At 35.6% G+C, this 16,141-nt stretch overlaps 1 protein-coding gene across 7 annotated transcripts in view; it reads left to right on the top strand.

Moving 5' to 3' along the window:
• Window positions 1-16,141, top strand: part of LRRFIP2 (LRR binding FLII interacting protein 2) — a 62,065-nt gene that overhangs the window by 5,242 nt on the left and 40,682 nt on the right. For all 7 annotated transcript variants that reach the window (XM_005431158.1, XM_031065445.1, XM_031065446.1 and 4 more), the window contains exons 2-3: window positions 6,047-6,151; window positions 15,327-15,413. In XM_005431158.1, the coding sequence (XP_005431215.1) occupies window positions 6,062-6,151; window positions 15,327-15,413 (177 nt within the window). In that variant the 5' untranslated portion in view covers window positions 6,047-6,061. The remainder of the gene's footprint in view (window positions 1-6,046; window positions 6,152-15,326; window positions 15,414-16,141) is intronic.

Consider the following 16,141-nt stretch of genomic DNA (forward strand, 5'->3'; position numbering starts at 1 on the left):
AGTTGCAGCTTGTTACAGTGTGTGGGTTGTTACCATGGGGCACTCCATTTCATTACAAAAAAAAAAAAAAGTGGAGCCTCAGTATACAGCAGTGTTTGGTTTTTTAATGAGCAAGGAATCATTCTTTTCCAAAATGACAGAAAGGGTACTCATTTTGAAAAAGCTGATAGTGTCAAAATTATGGTTGCTTCATTTTAGAGTAAACAGTTCTGAAAGATCCTTGTGGGTTTTTTTTTATTATGCATTTTCATAATTTTTTATAGTGCTCATTTTAGTACTGTCATCCCCTTATGTTTTAAAGTTCCATTTGAATTCTTAGTTTATTCCTGGATCTCCAGCATTTATAGTAGCACTGATTCTAGAAAAGTCAATCCCTGTTACATTGCTTTTCTGAAAGTTATGTGTGCTTTATACTGTGCCCCTGGAGATCCTCTGGTGAGTCACCATTATAAGAGCTTTCCAGATGCTGCCTGTAACTGATGATATTGTGTATGTAATGTACTTTTTGCAGTAATGGTATCTACAGTTGCAGCTGTTGGCAACTGACTGGCAGAGAACTCATACATCATAAAACAAGTTGCCACTACTTGAAATTGCAAGGTGCTGTTTTGGAATTTTGGTAATTTGCAAAGACTGGTGAAGGTCACCAAAGATAGCTTGGTAGGTCTGGAGGTGTCTCGTAGTTCTACAGGGCTGTAGGATGCCTTTAGTACATTGGCACATGTAAAGCATTGCAAGACAGTCAATGATAGGCACTGGGACACTTCATGGATTCATCAGGCACTTGCAGACTCTTGTAAGCTGCATAATGGCTTTTTAATTGTTTTAACTGGGGACTTTCTATTGGTCTCTAACTTCATAATGCCAACAAACTGAGGGATTTCAACTCCCTCTAACAAATTACAATTCTATTGCTGAATACCATGAACTCATAAGAAATTGTATTTCTCAGATTTTAAAATGGCAAGTAAACTGCAAATACACTGCATTAAGGGGGTGGATTGTGCAGTTGTCTGAAGAGTAGGTTTTTTTCCTGAAAAAGCTGACATAAGCTTGTCCACTCAGAGCAGAAACTTTGTGCTAACAGTTTTTGAAGTGGGCCATGATTAGAGATTAACAGCTTCTTAAAACAGAAACACTATTCATCAGCTGGAATAACTTTTCTCCAATATAGTGGTAAGCACTGTAATCTTTGGGCAGATTGTAATTAAATGCTTTTCTCAGTCTTTGCATTTTCCCTTTAATGTTAGCCTCTTTCACACATACTAGCAGCTCTTTTTTGGCAATAGTTCTTGTTTCAGTTAATATTCTGAACAAGGTTATTCTGAATGAAAATTCCAAATGAGTCCTTAAAATTATTGCTTTAAAACTCAATCTATTTCTTTCTCAGTGCATTAAACCTAATGTATTTCTCACTCTTCCTATGTGCCCCTTTGTTGGATCATGATCACCCTGTGATCATGCAACCCTTTTTCTTGCATGGGTGATTTTGGACCTATAAGCAAACATTAATTGCAAAGACAGTACCCTTGTATGGGGTCTTTCTTCTGAAGAAGACTCTTGTGTCTGTCTTGCATAATTTAAAATTTTTCTATGCCTATTTGCTTTGTATCCTTTGAAGTTTGCTTGGACAAAGATTGAAGATCAAGCAAACAAGATTGTGATTTCCAATATGATTATGCTCCTTCTCAATTATGAATGCAACTGTTGTAGTACTAATACTTTTGCATTCAGATTCTGTTTCTAAAAGACATTAATTCTAGAGCAGTACTGTTCTTCTCTGTTGTTGAATCAATTATACAGAGATGCTGTCTACACAGGTGAATTTTAGTGATCTTGTAGTCTTGCTTGAAAGAGAAAAGGGGAGTTTGGTCTGTTATTTATAGCCTGTTCACACTAAGCTATCTGGATCCTATGTATGTAATGCCAAGAATGCTGGCATACAACCCAGGCATTTAGAACAGGGGGTGCCATTGGAGGTAGTGAGTGATAGGCCCTGAACTTGTAGTGTAGCATATTTTTTTTTCCTCTAAGACAAATCAGACCTTTTTCTAGGAAGCAAAAAAGAAACAAGGAGAACCTTTAGTCAGAGGGTAAAATGAAGAAGACTAGACAGCAAAGACTTGTGCTAGAGATAAAATGTATATATGCCTGAAGTGAAGACAAATGAGAGGGCATTTGAAGGATTTCATCTCAGGTCTTCTGTTGTGTTTGGGGACTTCAGACACTTCCATGTTTTAGAATGAAATGCAACAGGATGTCACTTCATCGGTTGTGTAATACAGTGTGTTACCATGCCTATTAGAACTAGGCGTGTAATAGATGCGCCTCAGGAATTTTTAACTGTAAATGCAGCAGATATTGTAGTGTTCCTTCCTTTTGTATTTATCTTTCTAAACCATAAAAGACAATAGCAAACTGCTCGTTGTCTGATGTTGTTTTGGTGCTCTCTTTAGTTATTTTTTATGAAAATTCTTATGTGGCAGCATGTATTAAATTCTTTATCCCATGCTGCAGCAAAATTCTTTATCTCATGCAGGAAAAGAACTTGTTGTGTAATCAGAAAGTTATTGAAGTGAAACATCTCAGAAGTATTTCTGCATGTATGTAAAGTATTGATATCTTATATTTTCTTGAGAAGTAACATAATGATATTTATAGTATTAGACTAATTAGCATATTAGCAATATATCTAGGTTTCTGTAGTACTGAACTTAATAACAAGAAATTAAATACTTTGACATACATCAGCCAAATTAAAAGTTAAATGGAATGGAAGAAATTGTGACAAGACTTTTGAAGAAATATTAAAACATCTAATTAAGGAAAACTTATGTTGACGTGTAGTTTCAAAATTGCGAACAATAATAAATGTAGAACCATATATTTTATTTTAGGAAGATTCTTTGGAGGTCATCCTTTGCCCAAAGTATTGTCAATTAGAATAGGTTTTTCAGAGCCTTGTCTAGTTTTTACCATCTGCAGGGATGGATATTTCACAGCCTCTCTAGGCTGTTGTTTAACTGTTCTGTTCTTCAACTCTAGCGTCTCCTATTTGCACTTTTTGCTGGAGATGTGGACACTAGATTTGTGTGTGTCTGTGCTGTTCTCTAATATGAATATGTCCCAATGCATGTGCCAGTGAGACCATATCTAACAAGCTCACATTCACACATTTAAGGTGTGTACTGACCCTCCCTGTACTGACCACCCGCTAGCTGGAGTGCAGGATCTTGCATCCACTAGGAGGGATGCTGTATTAGTTTAGCTTGGGCAGATATCATGCAGTCAGTGGGGTGACTTCTGACAACATCAAACTAAGGTTTGACTGATGCTGTTATCCCTCCAAGGTTACTGCTACTGTCGCTGTTGATCTGGGTTTTATTTTCAAGAGGACTCCTTTACTTCAAAGAAGTGCTTCTGTCTAATTCCCTAGTTTCTGTTTAATGTAACTGACAAGCCTCTTGCTCTCTTGTAACGTGACCAGGTTTGGACCTGTACTCTGTCAGACAGTTTTGCCTATTTGATTCATGCACACAGATTCCCATTTTCACCTTTGTTATTATCCAGACCGTTCTTTCAAGGGTGGGGCTTGGCAAGCACCCACCACTCTCACCTGTGTCACTAAACAGTGGCCCTAACGTTTTCTTAGTCATTCTTGTGTTCCCAGTGTCCTTAGAATAGCCTTTCTCTTTGTCCTTATCAGCCTTTGCTAGTTTTGGCTTCAGCTGAGCTTTGATTTTCTTGATTCCTCCTTGTAGGCAAAGACAACATCTCTGTATATCTTCTGGGTAATCTGTCGTGTTCCGTCTTGTGTTTGGGCTCAGTCAGGAGTTCTGTGCTTGTTCTAGGTGAGAAGTGTGGTAGATTGCTGGCAGGGATGCCATACTTGCCTTCCTCCACAGCGACTGAGATGTAGTGTGTTTTCGTCATTTAAAGCATCAGTATCTAATTTTTATGAAATTACTACTCTGTAAATTAGTACTTCCTGTAAACTGAACGTAACTGTACTAAAATTAGCTGTATTTTAGCTAGAAACCATTACATTCCCCAAATCAGTCTGCCAGCTGAGAGCATTTCACTGATTTAACAAACCAAAGTTTGTTGTGTATTAGAAATGGTACGTTGTTTAGAGGATGTCAAGAAATGTAGCTCAAGTCTGTGGTATGTGCAGTTATTCTGCAGTTTTTTCTAACATGGTAAATACTTTTTAAAGAAATATGGCCTTTAATGTGTCAATTAAAATAATTTTATGCTTAGTGACTTCTAGTAGATAGATTGGATTTCTGTTCTTATACAAACCTGTTTATTGTAATAAACATTTAATGATTTTTCTTGTGGCTAGTCTATAACATTGTCAAAGCCTTCTGTAGTACAGGTAGTATTATTTTGTGTCCATGTAACTTTTAGTTTGGGCCCTGTCTGCTTTTAATATGTGAAGTCAGCCAATAAGAATTACTGAAAAAAGATGCAGATTTTTTGGGACATTCAGAATGTGGGCAGCAACTTGTAGTTCTGAGCTTAAACCTTTGCCACAGAGATCTCCAAACTGTTCGTGCGTACGTTTGTCTAAATTTACTTGAATACAAGGCATAAGTTTACTTGCTTGTTTTTAAGACTAAATATTCAGACTCTTACCAAATGAAATAGCAGTGACAATATTGAACAGATGAAGAACAGTAAAATACCTGTAAAATTTGAAGCAGAGTAAAAAAATCTTATTGCTTGCAAGGGAAAGAAAGCAGTAATAGTATAAAGTTATTAAAGGAAGGGTGATGAAAAGGTGTAGAAGCTAAAATATACAAGAAAAAAGAAAAGGCCTGTGATGCTACTTGGTGTTTTTCGGTGTCAGAAAATACCCCAATATATTTTGGCTTTGTGATTACTGTGTAAAAGTAATAAAGTAAAAACTCTGCTTGTAGAAAAATAGCTATCACTTTGGGGTTTTTTTCCTCCTTCCTTTTTGACTAAACTATTATTAATTACTGAGTCTTTGCTAGTTAGATCCAGTAAGAAAGGCAGTTATTGTACCAGTTCAGTTTCAAAAGGATAGCCAATACTAGGTACCTTTTAGATCTCTTCTTCCTGCAAATAGAAGTTTTTTATTGTAACTAAGGTGTTTTCTCAGACTCTGTGTAGGATACTTACCTTGTCAAATAGCTGGACTACCACCAATTTCTAGTCTGACATTTGAGAGGATGTAGATATCTGGAAGTAGGATTTCTTTAGGATATATGAAAAAACTTAGACTTGTGTTTTTTGAGGTTTTTTTTTTTTTTTTGGTGTAACATTTTTTGACTGTGTCTATATGGGCTATGTTTTGTTTTGTTGGTCATTTTTATATGCTTGCAATTCATAAGGGATTTCTGGAGGAAAAGTAAGGGTATATGATGGTAGTATATTTCTCTCTTCGTTTCGCAGTTTGAGAATCTTGTTAGGCAAAAGAGTGGGGTTTTTTGTGTAAAGGTGTCTATTTCTGCTATAGTAAAATTTTTGTTTTAGAAGACAGCAGCTCAGTTGCATGAGAACAGCTGCATTAAAATGTAAGTAAGTCGCATCTACCTACTTGGATGCTTAGTAAAGTTTGTCTCCTGAGTCTTTTCTGTGTTGAGGAGACCTCTAATGATCATGCAAATTTAGTTCTTGAACACTTTGTTGTCTATAGGGTTGTTTTTTTTTTCAACATCTGTTAATTAAATGGGTATATCTTTTCAGGAGTTACATAAATTGACAGAGAACAGAGGCATTCTTTTTGAGCCAGGAGCAGTTTACAGTTCTGCCTGACTTTGAAGCTGTAGGTAAACTCATGGGTTCTGTTCAGTAGAAGAATTCTCTATGTGCACCTTGAAGGATGCAGTGGTGTTCTGTAATGCTGCCACAAGCTTTTGTGTGGCCATTACCTGCCAATTGCATATAGATGTGTTGAGTATTAGGTAGCTAAAGATTGGAAAACTTAGGACATTTTGGCGTGTAGGTTGGTTGATTGTTTTTAATTCCAGATATTAATTAAAACTGAGCTTTGTCCTATTTGTGTTCTCAAATACAGATTCAGAGAATAAAAATGGGAACTCCTGGATCAGGACGGAAGAGAACTCCAGTGAAAGACAGATTTTCTGCAGAAGATGAAGCTCTAAGCAACATTGCCAGAGAGGTTCGCTCATTTTAAAGTGTCTTGAATTCAGAAATAGGGATGAAAGTAATCTCATTATCTAGGAAAAGTTAATTTTTTATAGATGTGCATAAAAAAGTGTAATTAGCCAAAAATGTGACAATTAATATAAGCTAAGAGAATTATTGATCAAAAAATCACATTAACTGAGATGTCAACACAGTGAGATATTAACTGTATGACTAGTGTAACCTTACGGATTTAGACTTAAGCCTAGCAGCTATTTCTACAGATACCTACATGCTTAAAGATAAATGAAAAATATAGCTGCTATTTCAAGTGTAAAACTAAAAAACATACACATTTATCCTGTTACAGTGTGTAGTATTCTTAAGATGGTAAGTATAGTGTATTAGTATTGAATGGGTAGTAGTCGTTATTAAAATATATTTGTAATAGTATCTATTTCAAATGTGAGAAGTCAATTTTTTTCCAAATAAGTCTAATATGTACCCTGTACCGGGAATTCCACCACCCAAAAAAAGAGGGCTGGAGATAACCAGCAAAAAGTGCAATTAAGAAAAAGTTGATACAAAGGGGAATTTTGTCCCATGAGATTTAGGCAGTTGGAATTTGAAGTCTTAGAGATGTCTGTTTGGACCAGAGTTTTTCTAGATGGAGATGCTGTGACTAAGGAACAAAAGTCTTAATACTGTTTGTATACAAGTGAATTCAGGTTCTTTGGGGCTACATTATCTACAAAGCTGCTTGCCCTAGTTGACATAAAGGAGTGCAAAATGCAGATTCTAATTGGCTTTGTAATGTAAATAATTGTCTGTATACGTGTATGTAAGATAAAATAGGGAGGTGATAGGTCTCTGAAGAGAAAGCTTATTTAGGCATTTTCAAGTGTATCTATCATAGATTGTAGGCAAAATATATGCCTTGTCATTAAAAAAAAAAAGTTGGTAACTTTTCAAAAAGTTATGTTCTCAGTCATGTTCTAGTTCTAATGGAAGGTCTCACGCTATCAGCCAAATCCTGTGTGGGACTCTGGAAAATATATGATCTCACTCATCAAGTTCCATCACTCGTTTTTTGGTGAAAACAGTGAGTAAAAAAGAAAGAATATGGCCTTAAATTTCTTTGAGTATATGCATGCTTCCATAACATCAACTTGTCGTTTAACCTAGAAAAGGATCTCAATAGTAACAAGTTATACATAGTATTTTATTTAAAATTACTGTTGGGTTTAGTTCTCTTACATCCCATTATTTTAGAAGACATTACTTACTAGAATTGAATTGAATCCTGTAATCGATGTGTCTTCTGTGGAAAAGCTTCCTAAAGGTGTTCTAGGTATTAAGAGATGGTAAACAGAATATGCAGAAACAAAAGGCTGCACTCAGGATAATCTGTGCGGTGAAACTGCATAAAAGTGCTCTGGGATTGAGAGTAGTCACAAAATGGCACTAGGAAGTATTGGAATTTGTAATACAAAGAACTATAGTAAAGTGACTCTAATGTAGTGTATGACATTTCAAGGTGTTTTTTCTCTAAAAGTTCAGATTTCAGAAAGTGCTATTATTATTCTTTGTTACCACTTTTAATATGACAGAATTATGATTTCCTTGTTCTATGGCATGTGTCAAAAAAAAAGATATCTTCCTTTTAGTACCAGTAAACATTGGTTTTTAGGAAATTTGGTTTAAAGAATTCTTTGGCACTGATCCACTAAATTCATTTCCATATAGTAATTTTTCTGCACTGGTTCAATCTGATGTCATTTTATATGAAAATATTTAATGGAAAATAAGGGCCCTATTGTAAGCATCTGAGGTACCGGATCAGACTGCTTCCTCTTTGATATTTCTTTGATTTTTTTCCATCTTTCCTTCGTATCAGAAAACTTTTTTCTTCTGTTGGCTGTCCCCTCCCCTTTATTTCTTGTACTTAACTTCTGTTATATAGAGTGCTCTTCCATATATTTTCCTTGGTGTGGGACTGTGCATTGAGACAAGCATTTTTATAATGTCTCTGTGTTACACACAAATATGCTAAAACGTCAACACTAGAGTGAATTTCTGCCTTATTCCAAGAACTTTTGAGTTGCTAACCTCTTTCTTAGGGACCTACTTTTTATACTGTGGTGTATTATTTTTCCTGACATTGAATTTCCTTGCTCACTGGAACTGAGGAAGAGTAAAGGGGATCCAGGGACAGGGATCTATCTGTGCATCCTTTCCTGGAAGCAATGCACTTTCCCTATTTCACAGTGTCTGAAGTGAGATTACTCGCAGTTGATCAGTTTGACAGTCTTATCCTGGTGCAACAGTCTATCAGGCTCTGGTGGTTTTAGTTTGAACACCAATTTTGTGTGGTGGTTTTGGTTCGCCAATTTGAGATTTCTCAGCCAATGCACTAATTAATCTAGTGGGTTCAGTGCTGGCTAAATGCCAGTGCACTTACTAGAATATGCTTATTTCCTTGTGACGTAGGATTAAGAGGAAGGCAAAGCAGACTTAAAACTTTAAAAGGGTATACAGAAAACTTATATTAACAGAAACTAAAAGAATAATAATACCTTCAGAACACTTCTTCCCCCCTACCTAACACTTTCTTTCCTACTGATAATGTAAAGAGACAAAACTTAAAATACACATGCTTTTTTCAAAAGCTGCAGGAGCAGGTGTAGATATATTGTCCATGTGTTTCCTGCAAGGAGATAACAGAACTGTGGGTTTAAAAGCAGCCAAGTACATTAAAATGGAGTAGTGACGAGTGTATTCTAATTATAGCAAGGTTAATTAGAAGTCAGCTTATCACTTAAAAGAAATAAAAAAGCCTATCCTGAAAATATTGAGGTTTTTTGTATGACCTTTTCGTTCTTTCTCTACCTTTTGCAATGGATTCTGAAACTGTTAGCTTTCTAAGATTGACAAAGAAAAAGTCACCTGGTGTGAAGACAGTTTCATGTATCTTGTGCAAAGTTTGAGCTTCCCAAAGTACAGGTAATGATTGTCAGGCTTCTGGCAACATTATAGTCTCATTTTTTAAACAAAAAGACTTAACTGCTTGAAAATTCCCACGTTACTATATAAATGGAAATTGAGATTCATATTCTCAAGGTTATGTTCACAGTCTACATTGAATACAGCTAATATGATCTCAAGATGTTTTCCCTGTGTGTTTGTTGTGGGGATTCTCCCCTTATTAAATTCTTTTGCAGACAGAATATCCTTGGCTGAGTTGTGCATCACTGCTTCACTTGTCTGTATTTTCAGACAAATTGTTAATTTTAAATATTTAGCAGTAACCTGTCATCACCATCTTTTAGGATTACATGAGACCTCTTTTTCCAAAACCAGTTTGATTATGTGAGAACAGAGATTTCAGTCATTTCTGTGTTCTTGCATTGCCTGTGGTTCATGGTCAGATACAATGAATATCATGGCAGAGAGTGATAAGAGTCTGACACGTATCATCTCACTGTCCTCAACCTGCTAAGCAGGAGTTTGAAGGCACAATCAGGATTTACCATTCATAGCCTTTTTTTGAGTGTTACCATCAGCAGCTCTTCCATTCTTCAGGGCTGTGTAACTAGGTGACAGTGAACAAGAGGTTGTGGACAAGCAATATTGCAACAGCGTTCACTGGGTTTCTGCTTGTAGAATGTTGTCTGTGTGTTTTGGTTTGGTGGGTTTTTTCTCAGGAATTGTTCTCATGACTATTTTCACTGTATAGCAAGAGCATGGAAAACTCTTAAGGTGTTTTCTCATGGGAGAGAATAAAGATTAATTTTGATTTGAAATTAATTTTGTAGTAGCTCAACTGTAAGTAGAATGCAGTTGTTCTTACTTTGATAGAGATGTAATGTTACTGAATTGCCATGATAGAAAAAGCTGAGTTGAATATTTTTAAATGTTTGAGGGCTATATCATTAATTTAGAAACAGTTAACAGTCTTTTTCATATGAATCTATTTAAAGTTTCGTACATGCTTTTCTCTTCATGTAGGTTCAGCTTCTGTTAAGAAAACAAGCAAAGTCCCAAAGAATTCCATCCTCATGGATATTGTCTTTGTAGATGCTAGGTGATTTTTTAATTTTGTTTTGGTAAGAGGTCACTAAATATTTTTCAATTGGCTGTTTCTACCTTAGTATTAATTCAAAGCCTTGTTTGCTTTTGTTTTTAAAAGTGGTTAAGGATATTTTATAGGATATAAGATATTCTAGAGATTTTATAATATATATTTGAATCTGTACAATAAATGAAAAAGAATGAGACATCAAAAATAAAGACTCTTGAAACTTTAAGTCATGTTAAAAACTTAAGATTTTGTTGTTTGTAGGCAACTGGGGCAGAGACATGAGAAGTGGAAAAGAGATTTCTGAGGAGCCATAAGAAATACTTCTGGCACATAAGTGATGGTGTTGCCTTGATTTCATGGGACAGTATGGAGATAAGGGCACAAAGCATGGGAATGAGAATACAGAAAAATTGAGCAGCAGAAGGAATCATAGTTGAGCTAAAAGTTTGAGTTGAAAGGGACCTTACAGATCATCCAATTCTAACCCCCATGCCGTGTGGGGGTTGGAATTTGGCACAGAATCCTCTGTTTGCTTGATGAGAAAAGGTGAAATTAAGTTGCTATACGTAGTTATCTTTTAAGAATTACAGTGAACATTTTTAACATGCTCACCCTGATGCTGAGCAAAGCTGGCAGGGTGTCCTAGTGACGTTCCACAGACCCGTGGCAGACAGGAAGCAGCGGGTCCCGCAGCAGGGGCAGTCAGTTCCCTTACTGCTGCCATCCGGTGGAGGAAGTAAAATGCTCCTTAACCGGGCTTCCTGTGTTGGAAACTGCAGGACTGCATATCCCTTGGCAGGGAGAGAAACGAGTTCTATGTAATATGTATACATCGGCCCATGATGACAAAATAATACAAATTTTTTCAGAGGTGAATAACAATTTAAGATAGCCTATATTTTAACCTTATGAAGCTTTTATGCTGAATCTGAGCTAATTAAAGAATCACCTTCTCCAGAATATAAAAATTAAAAATAAAATACTATTGCTTTCTAGTGAATTTCTTCTTGCAGGCAAGGGAAGGGAAAAGATGCCTGTCTACACTATGGAGATAGATATAATGCTTCTCCTTGCTCAACATGGAGGGAAGCATCTACCATATAAATTCTGTGTTAATTTTATACTGCTTACCTGGGAAAAAACATGGTTGTTACTATGAAGAGACTAAGAAAAATACATCAGAAAGGAGAGACTCCAGACTCCATCTGTACAAAGGCATTCAAGTTAAAGTCTCGTCTTTCTTTTCTTCTTCCTTTCTTGCCAAAAATATTTTTGTTATAACTGAAGAACTACATTTTATCCTTGAAAGTTGAGCTAAGTTTTCCAAAGATTGTGGTAGAATACATATTTAAAAACAGATATGAAAAAATTGAAGAAGTAGAGATGGCTTACTAAATGACTATAAATAGCTTAAAATAACTGGGTTTTAGGTGAAAATCAGGAAACTGTGTCACCTCCTGGAAGAACATTGGCTTGTTACCTCTGTATTTACTAAATATATGCAATAAAATAAACCAATCAAAGTGAATACTGCTGTAAGGTACTGCTTAACTGCTTGAAAACAGCCAGGATAATAATCTTCTAGAATGAAATGCTTTTTATGCAGTTACAAGGAAACACTGGGGGTTTTTTTGTTCAAGTAATGGTTTTAGGTATGTGTTTTGAAATGAGGAATTCCAGAACTCAGTGGTGAACAGATTGCTTTGTTTTGTTACTTAGACCAGAGCCAATAACCAAAGAAATACAGGATTGGTTTAAAAACACAAATTTGTCCCAGAGTAGAAGGTAAATATGAATATTATGAGTGTGTTCATATACAAAGGAAAATTTAGAGATTTAGTTATAAATTAATAATTTATTAATTAGTCTTTTTTTCTTATCCAAGTAAATTCTCAAGGACTTTTTCCTTGTTTTCCTACCCAATTTCTTTTGTTACAAAGATTTCCTCTGTAGTCTTCTCTGTCCTTTTGTGATCAATTCTCTGAATAAATTCCATGCTGAATGATTGTATCTTTACCTAATGACTGTTTTCCCTCCAGATTTTATAACATTCTTTCCATTTAAGCCACTAGTGTAAGTGCACCAGGTTTAAATACCTCTTATCTTGTTTCTTCAAGAAAATTCAGCTATCCTGTTTCTTTTTATCAGTTGAAAGTTCCCTTAGGAAGCTTCTGAAATAGTGTGAGTTGCTAGATCTTGGACAATACACGGTTGAATTTTTACTTCAGAAAAATAGAAACTTGGTATGTTATATCACTTTATAACAAGCTGTACTTCAATTAGATAATATTACAATGGATATTTATCATAATATATTTTATTAATGTGTGTCTGGTCTAAAGACTGTATAGAGAATAATGACCAGTGAAACTGAAATCAAGGCTGTAGTGGACAGTCTATCCTTTTCTAAGACTGGACTTAGTTTAATGCAGGCTGTAGAAAGCAATCTGTATTGGCTCCCAAGCTGCTATGAGCAACGAATAGGGATGTATTTGGTATGCTCTCTGAAGTCAAATACTAGTTCAATTGAAAAGCATGATAACATGACTCCCTCTACTTTTGCTGGTTTATTAAAAAAAAAAAACAAAACAACAAAACGAGTAGTCTAGTGTTTCTGTTCTGCACCTATAGTCCAGACTTTATCCAAAGTTATTGTGGCTCTACATTTTCCTTAGCAGGTATTTAAAGACTTTATTTCAATGGAGCAGATGAAAGTTTTTGTTAAGGATTTGTTGGTGGTGATTTGTTTCACAGCTTTCATGGGCTTTTTCAGTAAGGCAACAGAGTGAATAGCAGCAGCCGGGACGAAAACTATGTCCTTTTGAATTATGGTTGTTTCTCTGTTATTGTTAATTTTGAATTTCAATAACATAGCTATGAAGACGTGTGTGACTGCTATGTCAAGAGAATGAGGCCTGTGCTCTAACAGATCTGCTGAGAATTAAGAATTATTTGGTATTATGGCCTTTCTAATGGTACTGCAACTTGTCTCTTGCTCTGAAGTATAGTGAAGGAAGCCTGAGAGCTGTCCTTTGAGTTAATTTGCCAAGGTTTTTGTCTTTTTTGAGATTGTGGGCTTTTTACAGGAATCTGGTTGCTCAGGTTAAAAATTAATGTAATATTAAGCCATTTCTTAAAAAATCTAAAAAGATTTTTTTCTTCAATTTCTGGCACCCATTTTATGACAAATATTTGTAAATTCACTTGTATTTAATCAAGAATTTAGTAAATGATAAGAAATGGAGCTTCCCTTTTACTGTAGGCATTTAAAGTTTGGTCTCTGGGTGTACGACTAGGGGGGAGTGGTGAAATGTGAATTGATTTTTAACATGAATCAGTAAACCAATTAACTTTGTATCTCAACAGTATTATCTTTGTATTAAATTTGTAACTTAACAGTAAAGCCTTGCCAGAGCATAAAGGCCAAATGCGTATATCTGCAATTTTATAGACAAAGCTAAACCAAAACTTATCAGCTTTTTGAGTACTTTTTCTTTCTGTGCTGCATACTTGTCAGTGTGACAAAGCAATAATGGGCTACAAATGGAAGTACTTCCTCTTGCATGGCAATTTTCTTGCTTTACTTTGGGGTTATCATCAGGTAGAAAGAAGAGTAGCTTTAAGCTGCTTTGAAAAAAGATTGCATTATGGCAGTCAGGAGTGTTGACACAGCCTCAGATTGTTTTATCCGCATATTCAAAATTAAAAAAAAATAGTCTTCATGAGTCACTTGGAGTTAAGACAAACTGTTTTGACTAATAAAGCTATAGTGAGTCTGCCTTCTGTCTTGTCATTATTTGATATTTTGTGCTTGTAGTCTAATTGTAATTTGAAGTTAACCTCCCAAGTTACATACCTGTTTCATTTTCCTGAAGCACAGTAAAACAAGTTTATAGGTTTCCAATGTTTTACATAAACATTTGCTGTGACAGTGGCAAAAGCAAGGAAAACTCTATCCTTAATCAAAAGCAAAAATCTATTGGATTTTACATTTTAAGAACTTCTATAATTGGTTGTTTGTTAGGAGTTCTGAATTTTTAGCTGCTGCTGATTCTCAAAAGGCTTTTAATTAACATTACAAAGACAGCTGGAATCTTTGGTGGAAAACCTGTCTTCAGTGGTTTAGTAGGTAAAGAATTTGAGAGAATTTTTGTCAGCTCACTATTCAAACATGAAAAAACTGAGCTTGTGCTTTCTTCAAACTTCAGCTATATGGCAAAATTTATTCCCTCATATTCCCAGGGCTGTTTAATACCTTTATCAATGACACTGTTAGTGGGATTGAGTGTGCCCTCAGCAAGTTTGCAGATCTGTGAAGCAGTGGTACAGTTGGCACAACTGAAGGATGGGATGCCATCCAGAGCCACATGGACAAATTTGGGCCCATGAGAACCTCTTGAAGTTCAACAGGTCCAAATATAATATACTACATGTCAGTCAGGGCAATCTCAGATGCGAGTCCAGACTGGGAGAAGTTGTTGATGGCAACAAAGATGCTCAGAGGACTGGAGCACCTCACCTATAAAGACAAGCTGAGAGAGCTGGGGTTGTTCAGCCTGGAGAAGAGATGTATTTGGGGAGACCTCACTGTGACCTTCCAGTACCTGAACAGGCTTATGAAAAACAGGGAGAGTAAGTTTTTTTTACACAGTCAGATAGTGTTAGGACATAGGGGAATGTATGGTTTTAAACTAAAGAGAGTAAGTTTAGATTAGATGTTAGGAGGAAATTCTTACTAGGGGAGTGGTGAGTTCCTGGCCACTGGAACAGGTTGGCCAGAGAAGTTGTGGATGTCCCATCCCTGGAACTGTTCAAGGCCAGGTTGGATGGAGCACTGAGCAGCCTGCTTTAGTTGATGGCACCTGATCTGGGCATTGGAAGTAGATGATCTTTATGATCTCTTCACACCCAAGCCATTCTGTGACTTTTTTAATGATCATCTAATTCTTTCGACTAGTAATGCTATCTTGGAAGAGTTTAGGTGCATATTATTTTTGAAATTTCATTATTGATTACTTCTGTATTATGATGTTGAAATCTTAATGTGTATTTTTGAAGAGATTTGAGTACTCAAACCATTATTCAAAAAACTTTTTTTAAACTTTAAGTATTTTCCATCTGCTTGTAGGCAGAAGCCAGACTTGCAGCAAAACGGGCAGCTCGAGCAGAAGCAAGAGATATACGTATGAGAGAGCTGGAGCGACAGCAAAAAGAGGTAGTGTAATTCACCAGGACTTATTGCAACCTTTACAAAAATTTGTATTTTATTTCTGCATTTCCATAAGATTTTTGTGTTTTAGTGTAATTCAGTTTTCTACAAGTATTTTCAGCATTAGAATTGGAAAGGATTCACAGTAAATACCTGTTGTCAAGATCTTTCTTTTATGAAAATGATTTAAATTGGGTAATATTTACGCATACAGTTGTGTGTTGCTCCATACGTTTCTCCTAGAAGAAGTTTGCATTTCTTGAGAAAAAAAATCCTAGAAACTAGGTTTTCAGTAGTCTGATTATTGCATAGTTGTTGCATTTAATTCAGGTTTTGACATTGCATGTAAAATATTAAGAATTTACTTGTAAAACATTAAGAATTTATTATTTATCATGATTGCACTCAAATTCATGTACTGCTCATACTTGGTGGTTGTGGGGTTTTTTCCTGTGTAATAAGTGAAATATGCAGAACAATTTTTGCCTCAGTTTTATGTGGTTCACATTGTACCACAGTTTGAGTTTTTGAATTATAGATGTCTGCTATTATTTTGATGATTACATGGTAATTAATGTAGATCTTTCTGAGTTTTCAATTCAGGAATCCAGTCTTGTGTGGTGACTCTAATTTATATTTGAAACTTTTTGTTTGGTTTTCTTTTTCCATTCTGTAGTTTTCTCAGCATTTATATGATAGAAAATGGGCTCATATCCAGAAATGGATGGTAGGTT

Source organism: Geospiza fortis, unplaced genomic scaffold (assembly GCF_000277835.1).
Source record: "Geospiza fortis unplaced genomic scaffold, GeoFor_1.0 scaffold1022, whole genome shotgun sequence".
Lineage (NCBI taxonomy): Eukaryota > Metazoa > Chordata > Aves > Passeriformes > Thraupidae > Geospiza > Geospiza fortis.